Source organism: Silurus aristotelis (assembly GCF_946808225.1).
Source record: "Silurus aristotelis genome assembly, chromosome: 8".
NCBI lineage: Eukaryota > Metazoa > Chordata > Actinopteri > Siluriformes > Siluridae > Silurus > Silurus aristotelis.
In genome coordinates, this window is record NC_139581.1 from 17,595,422 (window position 1) to 17,614,155 (window position 18,734).

An 18,734-nucleotide genomic window follows, 5' to 3' on the forward strand; every position below is an offset into this window, starting at 1 on the left:
GCTTTTCACAACAGACATTGGCTTTCTGAAATCACATGGCCCAGATATGAGACCTTTCTCTTCACCCACTGTAGCTTTAAATCCAGCCTGAGCCAGGACATTGCAGACGACCACTGAAGCTTTGTGGCAGTCCTGCTCAGTCAGTCCTGTGACAAGGATGTCATCTGCGTATTGAAGGATGCAGGTTGTTTCTGGCAGGTGGATATCGGCCAAAGTTCTTTGCACTACATCGGAGAATACGGCTGGCGAGTCAACAAAGCCCTGAGGAAGACGGATCCAGAATTGACGTCCTCTATAGGTAAACGCAAAAAGCGGCTGTGTCTCTGAGGCCAAAAGGAAAAGCAAAACAATGATCAATCACAGTAAAAAATATTTGTGACCTGCTGGTATAGAGTTAACAATGGTAGCTACATCAGGCACCAAAGAAGCTAACGGAATAACTAATTTATTAATCTCTCGTAAATCTTGTGTTAGCCTCCATATCCGCCTTTTATCCGACGGGATTAATCGTGAGGTGAATGTAGACACATTTAAAACACCTTGTGACAGTAAATTGTCAATAACTGGAGCAATGCCAACATTCTTCTCTTTAGACAATGGATATTGTTTAACAAAAACTGGATGGTGTGTTTTCATGAATGCATAATACGGTTTTAATTGGATTAAACCTGCCTCGTTTTTTTGAGAGGCCCATAATTTTGAGTTAACTTAATGTAAATTTGGTTCATCAGGCAGGACCTCTGTACTACCCTGGAAGAAATCTTCCGGATGTGGCTGTTGAGAGCATGAGGACAGAAGGAAAAAAACAGTGAAACATTGGTTCATAAAACAGAATTTTCATTATAATTTTATGCATCATATCTCTTCCTAAAAGGTTTAAAGGTGAGTTTGGAATTATTGTAAAGCTATGATAAAAATTTGTACCAGTCCGTGTCACCACAGGCAAAAGGTGAGTTACAGGACATGAAATTGGAACTCTATCTATTCCCTAATAAATGAACTCCCCTTTTTTCTTAGGACCTCCTCCTTGAGTTTTGTTCTGAGGCTGGAATGCACCACTTCCTGTTGCAGTGAAGAGCATAATGGGTTAACTTAACCTGGAGCATAGTAGAAACCTCTAGCAGCATCTAAATCTCTAGGAAAACTTATCTAGATGTGACAATTTCCTAATGCCAAATGGTCTAAATAAGGATTATTCCAAAAACCGGCACAATTACTATACATCCAATCTTTGGGATTTTCTTCCGGCAGTAAGCGAGAGATGTCATGACCCAACTTCTTTACACAAAACAAAGAACAGACACACAACACTTAACATTTAGACAATACACACAACACATAACACTCAGACAATACAGCTGCGCTATGCACCAGGGGGATGGCCATCTTGGGGGATAGACTATGAAGCCAAAACAAAATTGAAGTCTTTTAAAAATTTCCCTTTTTCTTACGTTCCTTTTCTCTCTCTCTTTTTAAATCAATGAATTAATTAATTTATTTTCTTTCGGGCATATAAAAATTATCGTGGATTCTTTTTGGATACTTCAGACAATATCGCCTCTATTAGACAGACCGTAAAAAAACGTGTTCTAATCTTGCATCTAATGTCTAAGGTGAGAAAAACATTGTCGTGACTGAATAATCCAACAAAGAAAATTGTTATCATTAATCAAACAATTAATGCATAACCAAGACACAAACACACATGCAGACCTATTGGCTGGCAAATGGGAAAATGCCCACCAGCGAGGAAGTATCCGAAAACTTACCTTGATGCGTGATCTCCCTTCGGATATTGCCGGAAAGTATCCCACTTCTGACACCAAAACTGTTAGATTTTTATCATGCCCAAACGAAACTTAATTCTTGGAGAGGTTCTCCACATGAACTGCGATGCCTTTCTGATATCAGGGAAGAATCACACAGCACACAGAATGGAGCAATGTTCTTCTTCCGTTTATTGGAGGCAACAGAAGTATATATACACATTGGAAAGAAAGCTTGACCTAAAGTTGTTTCCTGTTTAGATAAGAAGATATACTAGCCGGAGATGTGTGAGCCCAGATAAAGACTCCCTTTATACCTTACTAACATTGTGAATATTATAGACACTGAACAGACAAAGGAATGTCTGGTGTGAGAACCATCTAAATCATAAAATTGTGTTACGTAATAAATGTATCCAGGCTAAACAACCACCAAATAGAACACAAAACAGCAGAGAAAAAATGATGATGATGGTGATGATGGTGATGACGAGGTGATCAGGAATGTCTCTGTTTTCAGTCATGTTTACATCACTGACTCCCATCTGTCTCATACTTCTTGTTGCCTTCTGACTTGTTAGTTTCGTAAACCAGCCTACATCTGTGGTGCGTGATAGCCAGGAAATCACACACTGGTCGGAGGTTAAAAAAGCCGCACAATAACAAGAAATAGGTTAAGAAAACGGTGCGCAATAAGAAGAAAAAAAATGATTCATGACATCAAAGAGATTAAAACTAAAGAAACGATCTGTGAACGATTTGTGTAAAAAAATGGGTGAAAGTAAAAAGTCCAAAAATAAATAAATAGTGAAGCAAACTTTCTGATTGCAGAAAAAAATCTACTTTAGTAAAGTAACTTGCACTGCGTCACTTCCCACTTTTGCGCTCAAGCGAAGAGACGCACAGGATATTTTTCACTCCAGTCGCTGCAACACCTTTCATGCTTTGGAAGACAATGCTTTCAGATAAATCTTCTCCAATCTTACCAAGCATTGCAGTTTTATTAGATATAGGACAGTGGTAAAGGGAGTATATGATGTGTAGTACAGCTGTGAGATGGGCCATCTGGACCATTTGATTTATCAAGGCGGAGCTTTAATGAGCTCATTCTGTAAGTAAGCCATGCTGTCAAATGCTAACTGCACCCTGGACCCAGCGCTCAGACGGCAGAGCAAAGCGATAGTAAGGCAAGAACTGCGGCTGTTTTTCAATCGCAGATCTGTTCATTTCGGCTCGGTCTTCTGAGTGTGGATTACGGATTAGGACGAGAGAACAATGTGGAAATGTGGGGAAATGTGGTGCGCGTGGCGAGCCCGCGCTGGAACACACTTTTGAGAAGAGCAGAGCAGCACCAGCTTTACATGGAGTTAACACCACTGCTTTTTTATTTCGGTGCGATGGTCCTGAGACAAGTCAAGTGCGAATGCAGTATGGAAACTATAAGACATGTGCAGTGGTTCATGGGAAATCTCTCCAAAGGGGTACTGATTTTCTTACACTTTCTCTCTCTCTTTTTTTCTCTCTCTCTCATTCTGTCTTTTGTTGCCAACTGCGCGTTTATACTTAACTGAAAGGGAAACTACGTCGCTCATTTATTATCAAAGGGACCGTTTGCAAAGGTGAATTATGCCTTATGTAGGTCAAAGTAATAATGGGATATTACCATTTAATATTAGCTTAAATCTGCATAAATCAAAGTAAGAAAAGGGTGCTTCGTCCTTGCACAGCCTGGTATTTCCTCACCACCCTGTTAAGCTTGGACCATTTTGTCCCCTTTATTATGTTGTTTATGAAAACGTAGATAAAAACACACACACACACACACACACACACACACACACACACACACACACACACACACACACACACACATATACATATATATATATATTTATATATATATATATATATATATATATATATATATATATATCTTTGCATCGGTTTTTCACGTTCCTGGATGTGTGCTTCAGTTTCAGCTTTTACTTTTCATTTAAGGATTTTTTATATAAATATATGATAGGCAATTGAATTGTGTCACTGGTGTTCAGTCTAGGGGAAATTTGTAAAATGTGAGGAATCTCAGTATTTTGGAATATCTAAGAATCTTAAAATGTGGAGAATCCGAGCAGAGTCACTGAAGACAAGCACATACATGCATGACAGGATGAATACAATCTTTGGCTAGTGCCAGCCACTAGAGTGATATAAATCATATTGATATATATCACTCTTATATCTATATATATATATCATATATACATTGATATTCCGTTACCTGTAGCCTATATCCGATCTGTGTTGTGTTTAATTATTCAGGAACAGAGAAATGATGACTAAGTAAAATAGCTAATTTATTGCTGCTTGGGTTGCACCAGCCAGTGCACTCTTAGTGCTGGTCCCAAGCTCGGATAAATGGGGAGAGTTGCGTTGGGAAGGGCATCCAACTGACCCCAAATGGGAAAAGCCAAAAAAAAGTTTTTATTGCTGATTGATAGCTTTGATTAGCTATGAAAGTTCAAGAAAAAGTCACTTAGACAAATAGCAATATAACTCTATGAACTGGAAGATGTGCATAATATAAAATAAAAATTTTGTATGTGTAGTACATATGAGCTGATTGTCAAAGGTATCATGGTTTACTTGCTTATTATATCTACCCCTTTTTGTAAAGAAGTAATGATAACAGGATGGGGTGTGGGAGATCACATTCCTAATGATTAGATGACAGCATGTTTTATAAACAAATATCCATAATTAGCAGACAGTGAGAACAGTTTTTTTCAAGCTTAGAACATTTGAAATGCATAAATGTCAGAACCACACACACACACACACACACACACACACACACACACACACACACACACACTCATATATACTGTGTGTATGTGTATATATGTATATATATATATATATATATATATATATATATATATATATATATATATATATATATATATATATATATACTTTAATACTGTGCAGGATTAGTAGAATGCTTTGTGTAAATGTAGCAAAAGATGCACTTAAACCAGTAGCAAGTTATTAATGAAAATGACTGCACATTATATCATAATGATCAAAAGATCACAAATGTACATATTGTGTATATCATTTGTGCTTGCGATATCTGACAATTATAGTACTTTAAATAGAAAAAGTTTTAGGGCAATGCCTGTAGAGAATAGTGTGCACATGACTTATTTAGGGTGTAAATGAAGTTTGTGCATTGTTGAAGCTCACTTGCATGGTAAATTACAACCAGAAAAGGAAAATAGATGTAGGCAATAGGTGTTCTTTTTGCACCTGTTGCTTTTGCTATCATCATTAAGTAATTAGTTTCCACCTTTTTAGGGAACAGGGTTATACTCAAGTAACCCAACCATTCCCTATCAAAAACTACACTCTATGCTATGCTATGGGAGTGAGAATACCAACCCTGCCACACTATAAGTGTCTGGACCCCTTAAAGTTGTGTAGTGTGTGCACACAAACATGAAAAGGTCTCAGACCTGACTTTGGGATGTTGACTCAAGGACATCCAAACTATAAAATCTGATGAACGTGTCGAGGAGGACCAACCTGCCGCATCACATACTTTCTGCAAGGGAACACCTCTTGCTAGGGGCTTGGAAGATGCAACAGCCCTGGCTGAAAAGGCCCTATCTACTAGAGGTGGAGCTGGACAGGTGCTGACTCCAGTGGTTTAAAGGGGGCCCTAACCAGAGCCTCAAGAAATAGAGCTTAGTTCCATGCAGGGACTGTAGCTCTGATGGTCGGCCTCAGTCGCTTTTTTCCACAAATGAAGCAGACGACTAAGGGGTGCTTGCCCACAGAGACCCTGTTAATCAGGTTGTGATTAAGCCAAAATGGCAGCCACATAAACCCTTAGAGTCGAGTACCTATAACCGTGGAATATTTTTCTTGCAGGAACTCCAGCACTGAAACAACTTGGCAGTGAACTGTGTTTGCATGGTGTGTCATTCAGCAACCCTCAAAAGCATGCTATTTGAGGGCAAAGCTTCTTCCGGTGGAGGGAGCCCTAGCACTGTACTACAATGGCTGGAAACCCAGCATCCCTTCAGGGGTCATACATGACGGTTCCAGTGCTCAGGACGGGAATTAAACATTGTTCCCTGCTCCTGAGATGGAATCTTGAGATGAATCTGAGAACCATACTTTGGTCAGTCAACAATGTGCTATCAGTAAGCAGCGAGACCCTTCGCCAGGGCTCCTGGGAGCAGAGCGATTGGTGGAAATGCGCAAGGACACATTCTGGGCTGTATATGGGCCATTGCATCTAGTTAGCAGAAGGAGCATTGTGCTGTCTCATGTGAAGCAAAGAGGCTCACCTCTGTGTCGTAAAATGTTTTGAAAAACCGACTGACCACGTCCCGATGTTTCCATTCCCTGCGTGTCACAGCTTGTCTGGACAGCAAGGCTTCTCTCATATTCATAAGCACCATAATATAAATCGCTATAAGGGACAGGAACTTATACTGTGCTTGAGGCAGAAACTGCTGCACTAGCCTGTTCACACAGGTTTTTTGATTTCTGTAAGAGGCTACTGCAGCCACACTAGGACATGGTCAGTTCATGTGCCTCGATTGGGAACCAAAATCAGAAACTGGAGTCTATCACCGTATATGAGCCGCCATTAGACAAAAAAACCCTCTGAAGGTAATGGGCAGTAACTTCCAGGCATGGCTGGATTTTATTTCGGGCATTTGGAATATGTTTGGCACATGCAGGAGGAACCGTAAATACCAGAAACAAAGGGTAGCGAGGGTAGCCCTGAGCACATTGGGGGAGAAACTTATAAAATGCTTCTGTATGTGTATTGGCCTTCAGGAACCTACTGACTACTGTATTAACACCATGTAATTTGTCAACATTATTCTGAAGTCTTTCACAGATTGGTAAAGCTCTGCTAACCTTTACTTCAGAGAGCCTCTGCCTCTCTATGTTACAATATTAATACACAATCATTTTACTGACCTATTATCAATTAACCTAATCAGTTTCTGTTTCTATTTCTCCAATTGTTTAATTTCCATAACTTACTTTTTTCAGACTTTTGTTATCCCATCCCAACTTTTTCAAGACATGTTGCTGCCATTAGATTCAGAATGATCTTTTTTTTGTTCTACTGTGAGGAAAATATTGGTTTAGGAGATTTATTAATTTTGTGTCTCAACTTTTTTGGAATTCTGTTTTGGCTTGACTTGCTTTTTCTATATTTTCCAACACTGCCACTGCCTGCTAAAACAGTGGCCAATACATTTGCCTGAAAATGGGCCTTATTTGTCCATTTTATGTGTACGATTACATACGATCCCGCCAGAAAAAAAATTGCAAAAGATGTAATGCAGATTGTGGAGGGTTTTATGATTTAGACAAGGATGGAGTGGTAGGCAGATGACATGTCCACAAAAGAATAGCCTTTATTTTGGTTTTTACTTTCACTTTTCAGTGATATACTTTACGCACAAACACATATGCACACACGGACGCGCACACACACACACACACACACACACACACACACACACACACACACACACACACACACACACACACACACACACACAGCTTTACTTGTCTGTCTCTCTCTCTCTCTCTCTCTCTCTCTCTCTCTCTCTCTCTCTCTCTCTCTCTCTCTCTCTCTCTCTCTCTCTTTTTCTTTCTCCCTCACTCTTTATCTATCTGTTCTGCTCTTGCACCCCTTTTATCCTTTTAACGCACAAGAGAGCACACACTTTGTGTAATACAAACCATATACAGGTGTATGATCCTTACCAATCACTTCCTTCAACTCTGCCCTCCATTCACAAATCGGCGCTCAGCCACACACCCATTGCCACCTACCCCCACTGGTTGGGGAGCTGTCTAGCTAATAGCTGATTCCTCCCCCCAATGCAAGAGGAAATTAAGTCTGCGGAGTCATGTTTTTAAGGAATTTGATTAAATCGCGCCACTAACCTGTGTTTGCAGAAGATAAATGCTCATGTGGAATGATTTAATCCCCAATAATTTGTAAAGCTTGTGTAGTATCCGTTACAGAAATGCTCTACAGTTGTCAGTCAGGATGGGTTTTGGGATCTCGAGGAGATAAAGCAGAAGTGTCCCCGCCACACTGCTGAGATGCCGCAGAAAGGTACCGCTTTGAATGGCACTCTACACTGCCTCTTAACGGTTGTCCATTAAGGGGACCTCGATTAACAACAAAGGGCACAATGGCCTTTTGGGCTGGCTGGCAGATTCAGCAGCTGACATTCACGACCTACCATCGCCGTGAATGCCCAGCCAATATAAGCAGACCATTACATGGTTTAATGTTTTCTGGGGGCCCAAATGTCCGGCCATTGGATTAGAGTGAGCCTCATTTGCATCAATATGGGACCCCATCTTGTTAAGCAGGTCCTGGGTAGTGGCCAAGAGTGCAGCTGGCACAGCCAGCTCCTCAAGCATGCTGCAGAATGTCTTTTAATGAGCCATGGACCTGCTCTCTGTACAATTGAAGAAGGGCCTAGTATTGTGACTGCTGTAGGTCGGCAAATAGGTCAGCTCACCCAACAGCGAAGACCCCATGGCGGTATCACTTTTTTCCTACTTTCTGGGTTTTAACACCATTGTGGAGAGCTTTCTGGCTCAGAGGAAAAGGAAATAGTAGGCTGCCAAACAGATGTTTTTTACCTTTGGATCTGGGTCTGGTATCTACTCGTGATCTACCGCTCAAGGTCGTGTGCAAGAAACTCGTTTTATCAAAGGTTTATGGATATGGATATGTTTCTTACCAGTATTCGCCTTTTGGTTTCCCGTTTCTGCTTCTTATCTGCTCTGCATTGCTTTGTTCCCTGTTCGGATTTGGTTTGTGATTTTTTTTTTTGTACTCTGATTTTTGTCTCTTCCAACTTTGCTCTGTCTGCCGGCTCATGGATAAACGACTGTATTTTATATGCTAAGATTTCTGGTTTCCCGGTGTTTCTCTGTATGTCAGCCCAAACTTAGAACAGTTTTTTTCGGATTGTGTTTTTTTTAATAAAGAACCTTTTTTATATTACTTAGCCTGAGTCCTGCAGTTGGGTCCAACCGGTTGCTCCCTGACAGATTTGTAAAGACTTCATACTTGCAGCATAAGTATAAAATCAGTTTCTGATTCTTTTTATTTGGCAGTAATCACAAATCTCTGTAAATCTTGAATGCACAGACAGCTGTGAGCACCAAAGGAACAGTCAGGAAAAAAGATTGAAAGAGAAAGATAGAAGACTTTCACTTGTAATTAATGAACAGGGTAAAGACCAAAAGGCAAAAATGGAACTTGAATTGGAATTGACTCCCGGTTTGTGTTTGCCATTTTTCTATTTTTTAGATTATTTAATGAATGGCAATAAATAAAATGAATGTGTGGTGTTAGCAGGTATAGAAGGGCTATTTGCACTTTGATTACATGGTGTTTTGGAAGCTGTTCAGTCTCAGTTACAGTTTTGACATTTACATTTATGGCATTTTGCATAGGGCCAATCCAGAGCTTTGAGTGCTTTGAAGTCTGTATAAATATCTACATTCTGATGTGGGTTCCTTCACACTTTTGTTGTGTTTGTAGAAAGCACACACACACACACACACACACACACACACACACATATATATATAGTGAGGAAAATAAGTATTTGAACACCCTGCTATTTTGCAAGTTCTCCCACTTAGAAATCATGGAGGGGTCTGAAATTGTCATCGTAGGTGCATGTCCACTGTGAGAGACATAATCTAAAAAAAAAAAAATCCAGAAATTACAATGTATGATTTTTAAACTATTTATTTGTATGATACAGCTGCAAATAAGTATTTGAACACCTGTCTATCAGCTAGAATTCTGACCCTCAAAGACCTGTTAGTCTGCCTTTAAAATGTCCACCTCCACTACATTTATTATCCTAAATTAGATGCACCTGTTTGAGGTCGTTAGCTGCATAAAGACACCTGTACACCCCATACAATCAGTAAGAATCCAACTACTAACATGGCCAAGACCAAAGAGCTGTCCAAAGACACTAGAGACAAAATTTATACGGGGAAATTGCCAAGCAGCTTGGTGAAAAAAGGTCCACTGTTGGAGCAATTATTAGAAAATGGAAGAAGCTAAACATGACTGTCAATCTCCCTCGTACTGGGGCTCCATGCAAGATCTCACCTCGTGGGGTTTCAATGATGCTAAGGAAGGTGAGAAATCAGCCCAGAACTACACGGGAGGAGCTGGTCAATGACCTGAAAAGAGCTGGGACCACCGTTTCCAAGGTTACTGTTGGTAATACACTAAGACGTCATGATTTGAAATCATGCATGGCACGGAAGGTTCTCCTGTTTAAACCAGCACATGTCCAGGCACGTCTTAAGTTTGCTAATGACCATTTGGATGATCCAGAGGAGTCATGGGAGAAAGTCATGTGGTCAGATGAGACCAAAATAGAACTTTTGGGTCATAATTCCACTAAAAGTGTTTGGAGGAAGAAGAATGATGAGTACCATCCCTAGAACACCATCCTTACTGTGAAGCATGGGGGTGGTAGCATCATGCTTTGGGGGTGTTTTTCTGCACATGGGACAGGGTGACTGCACTGTATTTAGGAGAGGATGACCGGGGCCATGTATTGCGAGATTTTGGGGAACAACCTCCTTCCCTCAGTTAGAGCATTGAAGATGGGTCGAGGCTGGGTCTTCGAACATGACAATGACCCGAAGCACACAGCCAGGATAACCAAGGAGTGGCTCTGTAAGAAGCATATCAAGGTTCTGGCGTGGCCTAGCCAGTCTCCAGACCTAAACCCTATAGAGAATCTTTGGAGCGAGCTCAAACTCTGTGTTTCTCAGCGACAGGCCAGAAACCTGACTGATCTAGAGAAGATCTGTGTGGAGGAGTGTTTTCTGGATTTTTTTTTTTTTAGATTATGTCTCTCACAGTGGACATGAACCTACGATGACAATTTCAGACCCCTCCTTGATTTCTAAGTGGGAGAACTTGCAAAATAGCAGGGTGTTCAAATACTTATTTTCCTCACTGTATATATATATATATATATGTATTTGTGTATAGTGATGTGAAGACGTGACACTCTGGACATCCTATAACTTTAAATCCATGTTGCTTAAAGCTAGTTGCCTATACTGAATACTTTCTGTATACAACACGTTAGTGGGTGTAATTTATTAGGTTGCAAGTGAACATTTTGTCCTCAAAGTTGATGTGTTAGAAGCAGGAAAAATGGGCAAGTGTAAGAATTTGAGCGAGTTTGACAAGGGCCAAATTGTGATGGCCAGACAACTAGGTCTGAGCATCTCCAAAACTGCAGCTCTTGCAGGGTGTTTCCGGTCTGCAGTGGTCAGTATCTATAAAAAGGAAGGAACAGTGGTGAACCAGCAACAGAGTTTATGTGCGGCCAAAGCTCATTAATTCACGTGGTGAGTGAAGGCTGACCTGTGTGTTCCGATCCAATAGATTGCTTAAGAAACTGCTGAAGAAGTAAATGCTGGTTCTGATAGAAAGTTGTCAGAATACACAGTGCATCGCAGTGTGTTGCGTATTGTTGGTAGTGACAGACTTTTATTATTTAGGTGGTCATATTTTCATGTGTTTATGTATATAATTCCATATATAATTCCACATGTGTTAATTCATAGTTTTGATGCCTTCAGTGTGAATCTACAATTTTTATAGTCATGAAAATAAAGAAAACTCTTTGAATGAGAAGGTGTGTCCAAACTTTTGGTCTGTACTGTACGTACATACATACATACATACATACATACATACATATTGTCAGGGATCCACCTACCACGGCCCCCTCGGAGGTTTTCACGTTCCTCTCTCTGCCATGCTCAGCGCTAAAAAGCTGACACTTGTCCCTCATTACCATTCCCCTTTATAAGTACTCATTCCAACCCAACCTGTCGTCAGATCTAAACAGTCATGCTTGTGAGCTCCTGGCTAGGCCACTCCAGGACCTAGAAAAAAATAAATAAAAAAGCCACTCCTTCGTTGCCCGGGCGGTGTGTTTGGGATCAAAGACCCAGCCATGTTTCATCCTCAATGCCCTTGCTGATGGAAGGAGGTTTTCACTCAAAATCTCACGATACATGGCCCTATTCATTCTTTCCTTTACACCGATCAGTCGTCCTGGTTCCTTTGCAGAAAAACAGCCCCAAAGCATGATGTTTCCCCCCACATGCTTCACAGTAGGAATGGTGTTCTTTAGATGCAACTCAGCATTCTTTCTCCTCCAAACATGGCAAGTTGAGTTTTTACCAAAAAGTTCTATTTTGGTTTCATCTGACCATATGACATTCTCCCTATCCTCTTCTGGATCATCCAAATGCTCTCCAGCAAACTTCAGACGGGCCCGGACGTGTACTGGCTTAAGCAGGGGGACACGTCTGGCACTGCAGGATTTGAGTCCCTGGTGGCGTAGTGTGTTACTGATGGTAGCCTTTGTTACTTTGGTCCCAGCTCTCTGCAGGTCATTCACTAGGTCCCCCCGTGTGGTTCTGGGATTTTTGTTCAGCGTTCTTGTGATAATTTTGACCCCACAGGGTGAGATCTGGCGTGGAGCCCCAGATCGAGGGAGATTATCAGTGGTATTAAATGTCTTCCATTTTCTAATAATTGCTCACACAGTTGATTTCTTTACACCAAGCTGCTTACCTATTGCAGATTCAGTGTTCCCAGCCTGGTGCAGGTCTACAATTTTGTTTCTGGTGTCCTTTGACAGCTCTTTGGTCTTGACCATAGTGAAGTTTGGAGTCTGACTGCTTGAGGTTGTGGACAGGTGTCTTTTATACTGATAACGAGTTAAAACAGGTGCCAACAGATAACAAGTGGGGGACAGAGGGTGATTAAAAATAATTAATAAAAATCTGTGCCTTTAAAATTAGTTTGGGTTAACTCGTTATGAATGAGTTAATTTTGACAGCCCTATTTTTTTTATATATATATATATATATATATATATATATATATATATATATATATATATATATATATATATATATATAAAACGTAATGTATATACATGTATAATGTATATACATATGCATTACGTTTTATATTTTCTTTATATTATCTATCTATCTATCTATCTATCTATCTATCTATCTATCTATCTATCTATCTATCTATCTATCTATCTATCTATCTATCTATCTATCTATCTATCTATCTATCTAGACATTTTGTACACAAATAACTACTTATACCAAGCAGATGCTAATGATAATCAATTTCATATGTAGGTTGAAACACTAACTTAGTCATTAACTAAAACAGAAACAGCTGTGTAGGAGGATAAATAAACTCTGCAAATAAGGTAAAGTAGTGTAAGACATTTCCATGCCGCAGGTCATACACTATTGTAAGGTTGAGCACAGCAAAAGACACGGGATAGTTATAGTGCATCAGCAAGAGACAAAGATCTTAAAGCAAACTGGGGTTTTAAAGTGTACTGTTCGAACTATTTTTAAGAAGCACAAAAAAACAGGTAATGTTGAGGACTGTAGATGTAGTGGCCGGCCAAAGAAACTTAATGCAGTAGATGAAAGACCAATTATGCTTACTTCCCTTCGACATTTCCATTTGCGGCATTTAGCAGACGCCCTTATCCAGAGCGACGTACAAAAGTGCTTTGAGTCTCTAGCAATCAAAAGATACCCACGTGCCATCAACATTGGTGGAAACCAGTGTGTGTATGTGTATGTGTATATAGCCGCAGCAGCATTAAGTGAGTAATGATTCTCTCTTTAGTCTGTAATAGAAAAACAGATTATTAGATCTCCCCATTATCAGGTGATGTGTATTTGTAACAATAATACAAAACTCAACTTTCTTGTTGTCGCTTCCAAGACTAGCAGGTGTCTAGCTCCATTGTATACATGTAGGTTTACGAAAGCACATGGTTAATAAATTCATGTGACTCACAGTAATATGTGGGCCTTTTTTCCTTACTGTTGCCACAAAGCTGGAAGCACACAGTTCTCTATAATATGTTTGTAAACTGTCGGATTAAGAATTCCTCTTCACTGGAATGAAGGATCTGAGGCCCTAAAGTGTCACCGGGACAATCCCTATGAAGACCTGGTTTGCCAATGTGGTTTAGAAGAAATCAAGTGGCATGCACAGAGCCCTGACCTCACCTGCACAGAAAATCTATGGGATTAATTGGAATGACATCAAAAACATTGCCCAGCCATCAGTATTTAATAAAGAAGATATATTTCACATGAAATTTCACAGCCTAACATACTGACTTGTAGTGACTGCGGTTTTTCTTTATTCAAATCTAAATAGCACTTTCACACGCATTTAATTGGCATGTTCATTCAAAGCAGCCTACAAAAAAATTACTGCAATTATTGGACTGCAATGTAGTTCAAGTTTATGCAAATTAATAACACCCTAAGTATGCCATTCTTTGAGCAGATTGAAATGCCTCTAAAATATAAACAAATAATGGTAAAAGCTGAATATGAATTTGTATCCATATTTTGCTAGTTTGATTATCATATTTCCATAATTTACTTTAATAAAATGTATTCAAAAACACCTATACAATAATAACACGTCTAATTTACTTGCTAATGACACCAATGTGTTCTTCTATTATAACAGGCAGTAAACGATTCCAAGCTATACACACCAACGCTAAGCAATTATTGGGTATGTGTTTCTTGCATGTAATAGTATTCTTCATTTGTAATTTATGTAGCTCAATATTGCATTTGTTGAAGAAGTGTGTCTGAAAGTTAGTATTTTTAAGAAAACTTACATGTTCATGATTTTCTGGGAACAGATTTAACAGCACATAAACCAGACCACTCCCTCCTACAGGATGTTGGACTTTGCTAATTGCGAATAAGTATATAGGCATATAATCAATAATATTTTGCACTGCATCTTATAAATAATCTGTGGGGGAAATGTGTTATTTTATTATTTACTACATTTACAAGACATGCTATTATTTTTCTTTGTGTACTTATTTTCAGGCATATAAAGTTATCAAATATTTTGGTGTTTTTGCCTGTGTTTACCATAGATGCTTCAAGGTGTTGTCTTCTCACTCCAGCAGAACTGTTCCAGATCCACATTGAACTGCTTTGCAGAGGAGATGATCGTGCTTGTTCAAGAGACTGAGACAAAAACAGAATTACCCATAAGACTCAAGAAACTCATACGACATCTTAAAGTGAGTATGATGCCACTGTGTTAAATTCCCCCTAACAGATAATAATCTGTTTTTGTACATAAGGTTAAAGGACAGTGGTTTAATGTTGTATGTTGTTAAAGAACATTTAAAAATATATTTGTGGAATTGGGTACTTTGGAGTGCATGGTAATTTTCAACATTAATTAAAATGAAAAAAGCCTCTTGACTCTTATGATGAACAAATTGATTGTCAGAGTGCCCATGCTGACCCTGTCCACTGCTAAAAGCAATACATGGACATGTATGCACCAGAACTGGTGGAAGAAGGTGGCCTGGTCTGGTAAAAAAGTATTTATCAGACCAGGCCACCTTCTTCCACCAGTTCTGGTGCATACATGTTCATGTATGGCCTCTAAAGCCTCTATATTTAACTTGTTAGTAGAGCACATTACGTAGACACCCAAGCAGCTAAAAACATCCCACGGGTCATTTTTAGCTGCTTGGGCATCTGTGTTATATGCTCTACAAACAAGTTAAATCAATAAAAGCTTTACCTCACAAATGTACAGAACTTAAAGATACTACTGCAGTCATTCTTCAGATATTCTTGTTAAGTCAATACTTTGACGTGCTAAGTGGCTAAGTGGCTAAGATGTTGGACTTCTGATCAAAAGCTGTCATTAGCCCTCAACTGCTCAGTTGTATAAATGAGCTCTGGTCAATGTAAAAATAATAATAATAATTTTATATATATATCGGGAGTTCCCCGAGAGATGCTTGGCACTTGTTGGCCCTTTTGCCTTCACTCTGCGGTCCAGCTCACCCATCTCGATTGGGTTCAGGTCTGGTGACTGTGGAGGCCAGGTCATCTGGCGCAGCACCCCATCACTCTCCTTCTTGGTCAAATAGCCCTTGATGCCTTCAGTGTGACTCTACAATTTTCATAGTCATGAAAATAAAGAAAACTCTTTGAATGAGAAGGTGTTCAAACTTTTGGTCTGTACTGTATATATATATATATATATATATATATATATATATATATATATATATATATATAAATAAATATCCTTTCCAATTCAGGACCGTGACTAAATTTATGTTGTTAGGGTCACACTGACATATTTTTACTATGTATGGAGACTCTCTGGAACACTCGATTTTACTTTCACTAGCCAGTAAGAATAATGATGCTGCATTACTACCAATATCAAACATGTATCCTATTTATCTGACATCAAACTTTTTGTTTTTGTGTGCTTGATTCCCATGGTCGACTGCAGGACAAGATGACTTCATGCCCACAGTGTGAGGTGTACAAAGAAGAAAAAGCAGCAATATTTCTCAGTACTTTGCTGACAATTCTGCAAAGTATGTGTTCAAAAACATAACTCTGTGACATAACATTACACAAAAAACCTACTCCTGAGCAAAACCCCATGTGCTGTTGTATCCCATCTGCCTCAAGAATTGGCATGTACTTGGATTTGTTTCTTCTCAGCGTGGTTGTAAAGGGTGGATATTTAAGTCACCACAGTCATCCTGACAGTTCAAACAGGTTCTTTGTTTTTGTACCATTTTGCGTAAATTCTGCTGTGTTCCAAAATACACGAAATTCTTGTTTTTTAAATACTTCATCAAACATCGGAATGTGGAAAAATGTGATCTCTGTAACTTCAGCAGTGACATGGGTGTTGCTGTGGTTGGTCATGCAAAGTAATGAAGCATTGTGGATAGACAAACAGGTGAGTTTTGTTAAAAAGTGGACATTAGGTATGAATTTGTAACAGAGGCGCAAACAAACACAGGACATAATTAAATAATGTGCAGTGGGTCATAGGAAACGTAGTTCATGTTCATAAACCTGATGCTGAGTATATTTTATTTAATATTTGCACAGTTTTATTTTATTTTATCTCATTCGATTAAAGGTTATAGGCTTAGCATATATTTTTTGCATTTGGTTTGACAGAAAACTACCTCTGGGACATATAAACACAATTTTTACACAAAAAAACAGAAGGATACTATGCAGGAACTGCAAGCAACAGGAAAGACAAACATATTTGGTTGTTATGTAATTGTGTTTACTTTGCAAAGTCTGCTCTGACTAACCTAATAGCTATGTCATTAACAGTTTGTGGCACAATACGTACAGGAAAAGCAATATATATTTTTATATTTATTTGTTATGAGCCGTGTAAGCTGATTAGTTTTGCTATGTGTTAAAAATAAACATTGTTTTGGAATTTTGCTGTTTTTTGGGATGTTTTATGTACCCTGTGCTTATATTAAAATAATGTCTTCTTCATAAACAACTGTGTGCTTCTGGAAGCTCACACAGCTCAGTAGATAGAAAAGATTGATGCTAGAAAAAGAAATAAAGTAAATAATGGCCAACAACCTTTATGTGCATAATCCACTTGCAGAGCACCTGGTTTACCTTCTAGTGCAAAAAAAATAAATAATTAATTATATATATATATATTTGTTTGCTGGTTTGTGTTTTGTTTTTTTATCTATCTCTCTATCTCTCTATCTCTCTATCTCTCTATCTCTCTATCTATCTATCTATCTATCTATCTATCTATCTATCTATCTATCTACAAACCTGATTGCAAAAAAGTTGGGACACTGTACATATTGTGAATAAAAACAGAATGCAATGATGTGGAAGTTTCAAATGTCAATATTTTATTCAGAATACAACATAGATGACACATCAAATGTTTACACTGAGAAAATGTATCATGTTAAAGAAAAAAATAAGTTGAATTAAAATTTCATGGCATCAACACATCTCAAAAAAGTTGGGACAAGGACATGTTTACCACTGTGGGGCATCCCCTATTCTTTTTATAACAGTCTGCAAACGTCTGGGGACTGAGGAGACAAGTTGCTAAAGTTTAGGAATAGGAATGTTGTCCCATTCTTGTCTAATACAGGCTTCTAGTTGCTCAACTGTCTTAGGTCTTCTTTGTCGCATCTTCCTCTTTATGATGCGCCAAATGTTTTCTAGGGGTGAAAGATCTGGACTGCAGACTGGCCATTTCAGTACCCAGATCCTTCTTCTACGCAGCCATGATGTTGTAATTGATGCAGTATGTGGTCTGGCATTATCATGTTGGAAAATGCAAGGTCTTCCCTGAAAGAGACGACGTCTGGATGGGAGCATATGTTGTTTTAGAACTTTGATTTACCTTTCAGCATTGATGGTGCCTTTTCAGATGTGTAAGCTGCCCATGCCACATGCACTCATGCAACCCTATACCATCTTAGATGCAGGCTTCTGAACTAAGAGCTGATAACAACTTGGGTTGTCCTTATCCTCTTTAGTCCGGATGACATGGCATCCCAGTTTTCCAAAAAGAGCTTCAAATTTAGATTCGTCTGACCACAGAACAGTTTTCCACTTTGCCACAATCCATTTTAAATGAGCCTTGGCCCAGAGAAAACGCCTGCGCTTCTGGATCATGTTTAGATATGGCTTCTTTTTTGACCTATAGAGTTTTAGCTGGCAGCGGCGAATGGCACGGTGGATTGTGTTCACCGAAAATGTTTTCTGGAAGTATTCCTGAGCCCATGTTGTGATTTCCATAACAGTAGCATTCCTGTATGTGATGCAGTGCCGTCTAAGTGCCCGAAGATTACCGGCATCCAGTATGGTTTTCCAGCCTTGACCCTTACGCACAGAGATTGTTCCAGATTCTCTGAATCTTTGGATTATGCACAAGCCTTAGTGCCGGTCCCAAGCCCAGATAAATGGGAC

The 18,734-nt window shown here is 39.2% G+C and overlaps 1 protein-coding gene across 3 annotated transcripts; it reads left to right on the forward strand.

The window, feature by feature from the left end:
- The first annotated feature begins 1,774 nt into the window (after positions 1 to 1,774).
- Positions 1,775 to 17,217, forward strand: il15l (interleukin 15, like). 3 transcript variants are annotated; one of them, XM_083549329.1, is made up of 4 exons: positions 1,775 to 3,247; positions 14,428 to 14,475; positions 14,855 to 15,004; positions 16,249 to 17,217. In XM_083549329.1, exons 1-4 carry the CDS (start codon positions 3,050 to 3,052, stop codon positions 16,354 to 16,356), a joined length of 504 nt encoding a protein of 167 aa, XP_083405455.1. In that variant the 5' UTR covers positions 1,775 to 3,049; the 3' UTR covers positions 16,357 to 17,217. The 3 variants fall into 3 exon arrangements, with proteins under 3 accessions (XP_083405455.1, XP_083405456.1, XP_083405457.1); XM_083549330.1 differs by having other exon boundaries at positions 14,885 to 15,004; XM_083549331.1 differs by having other exon boundaries at positions 14,888 to 15,004.
- Positions 17,218 to 18,734: the final 1,517 nt, after the last annotated feature.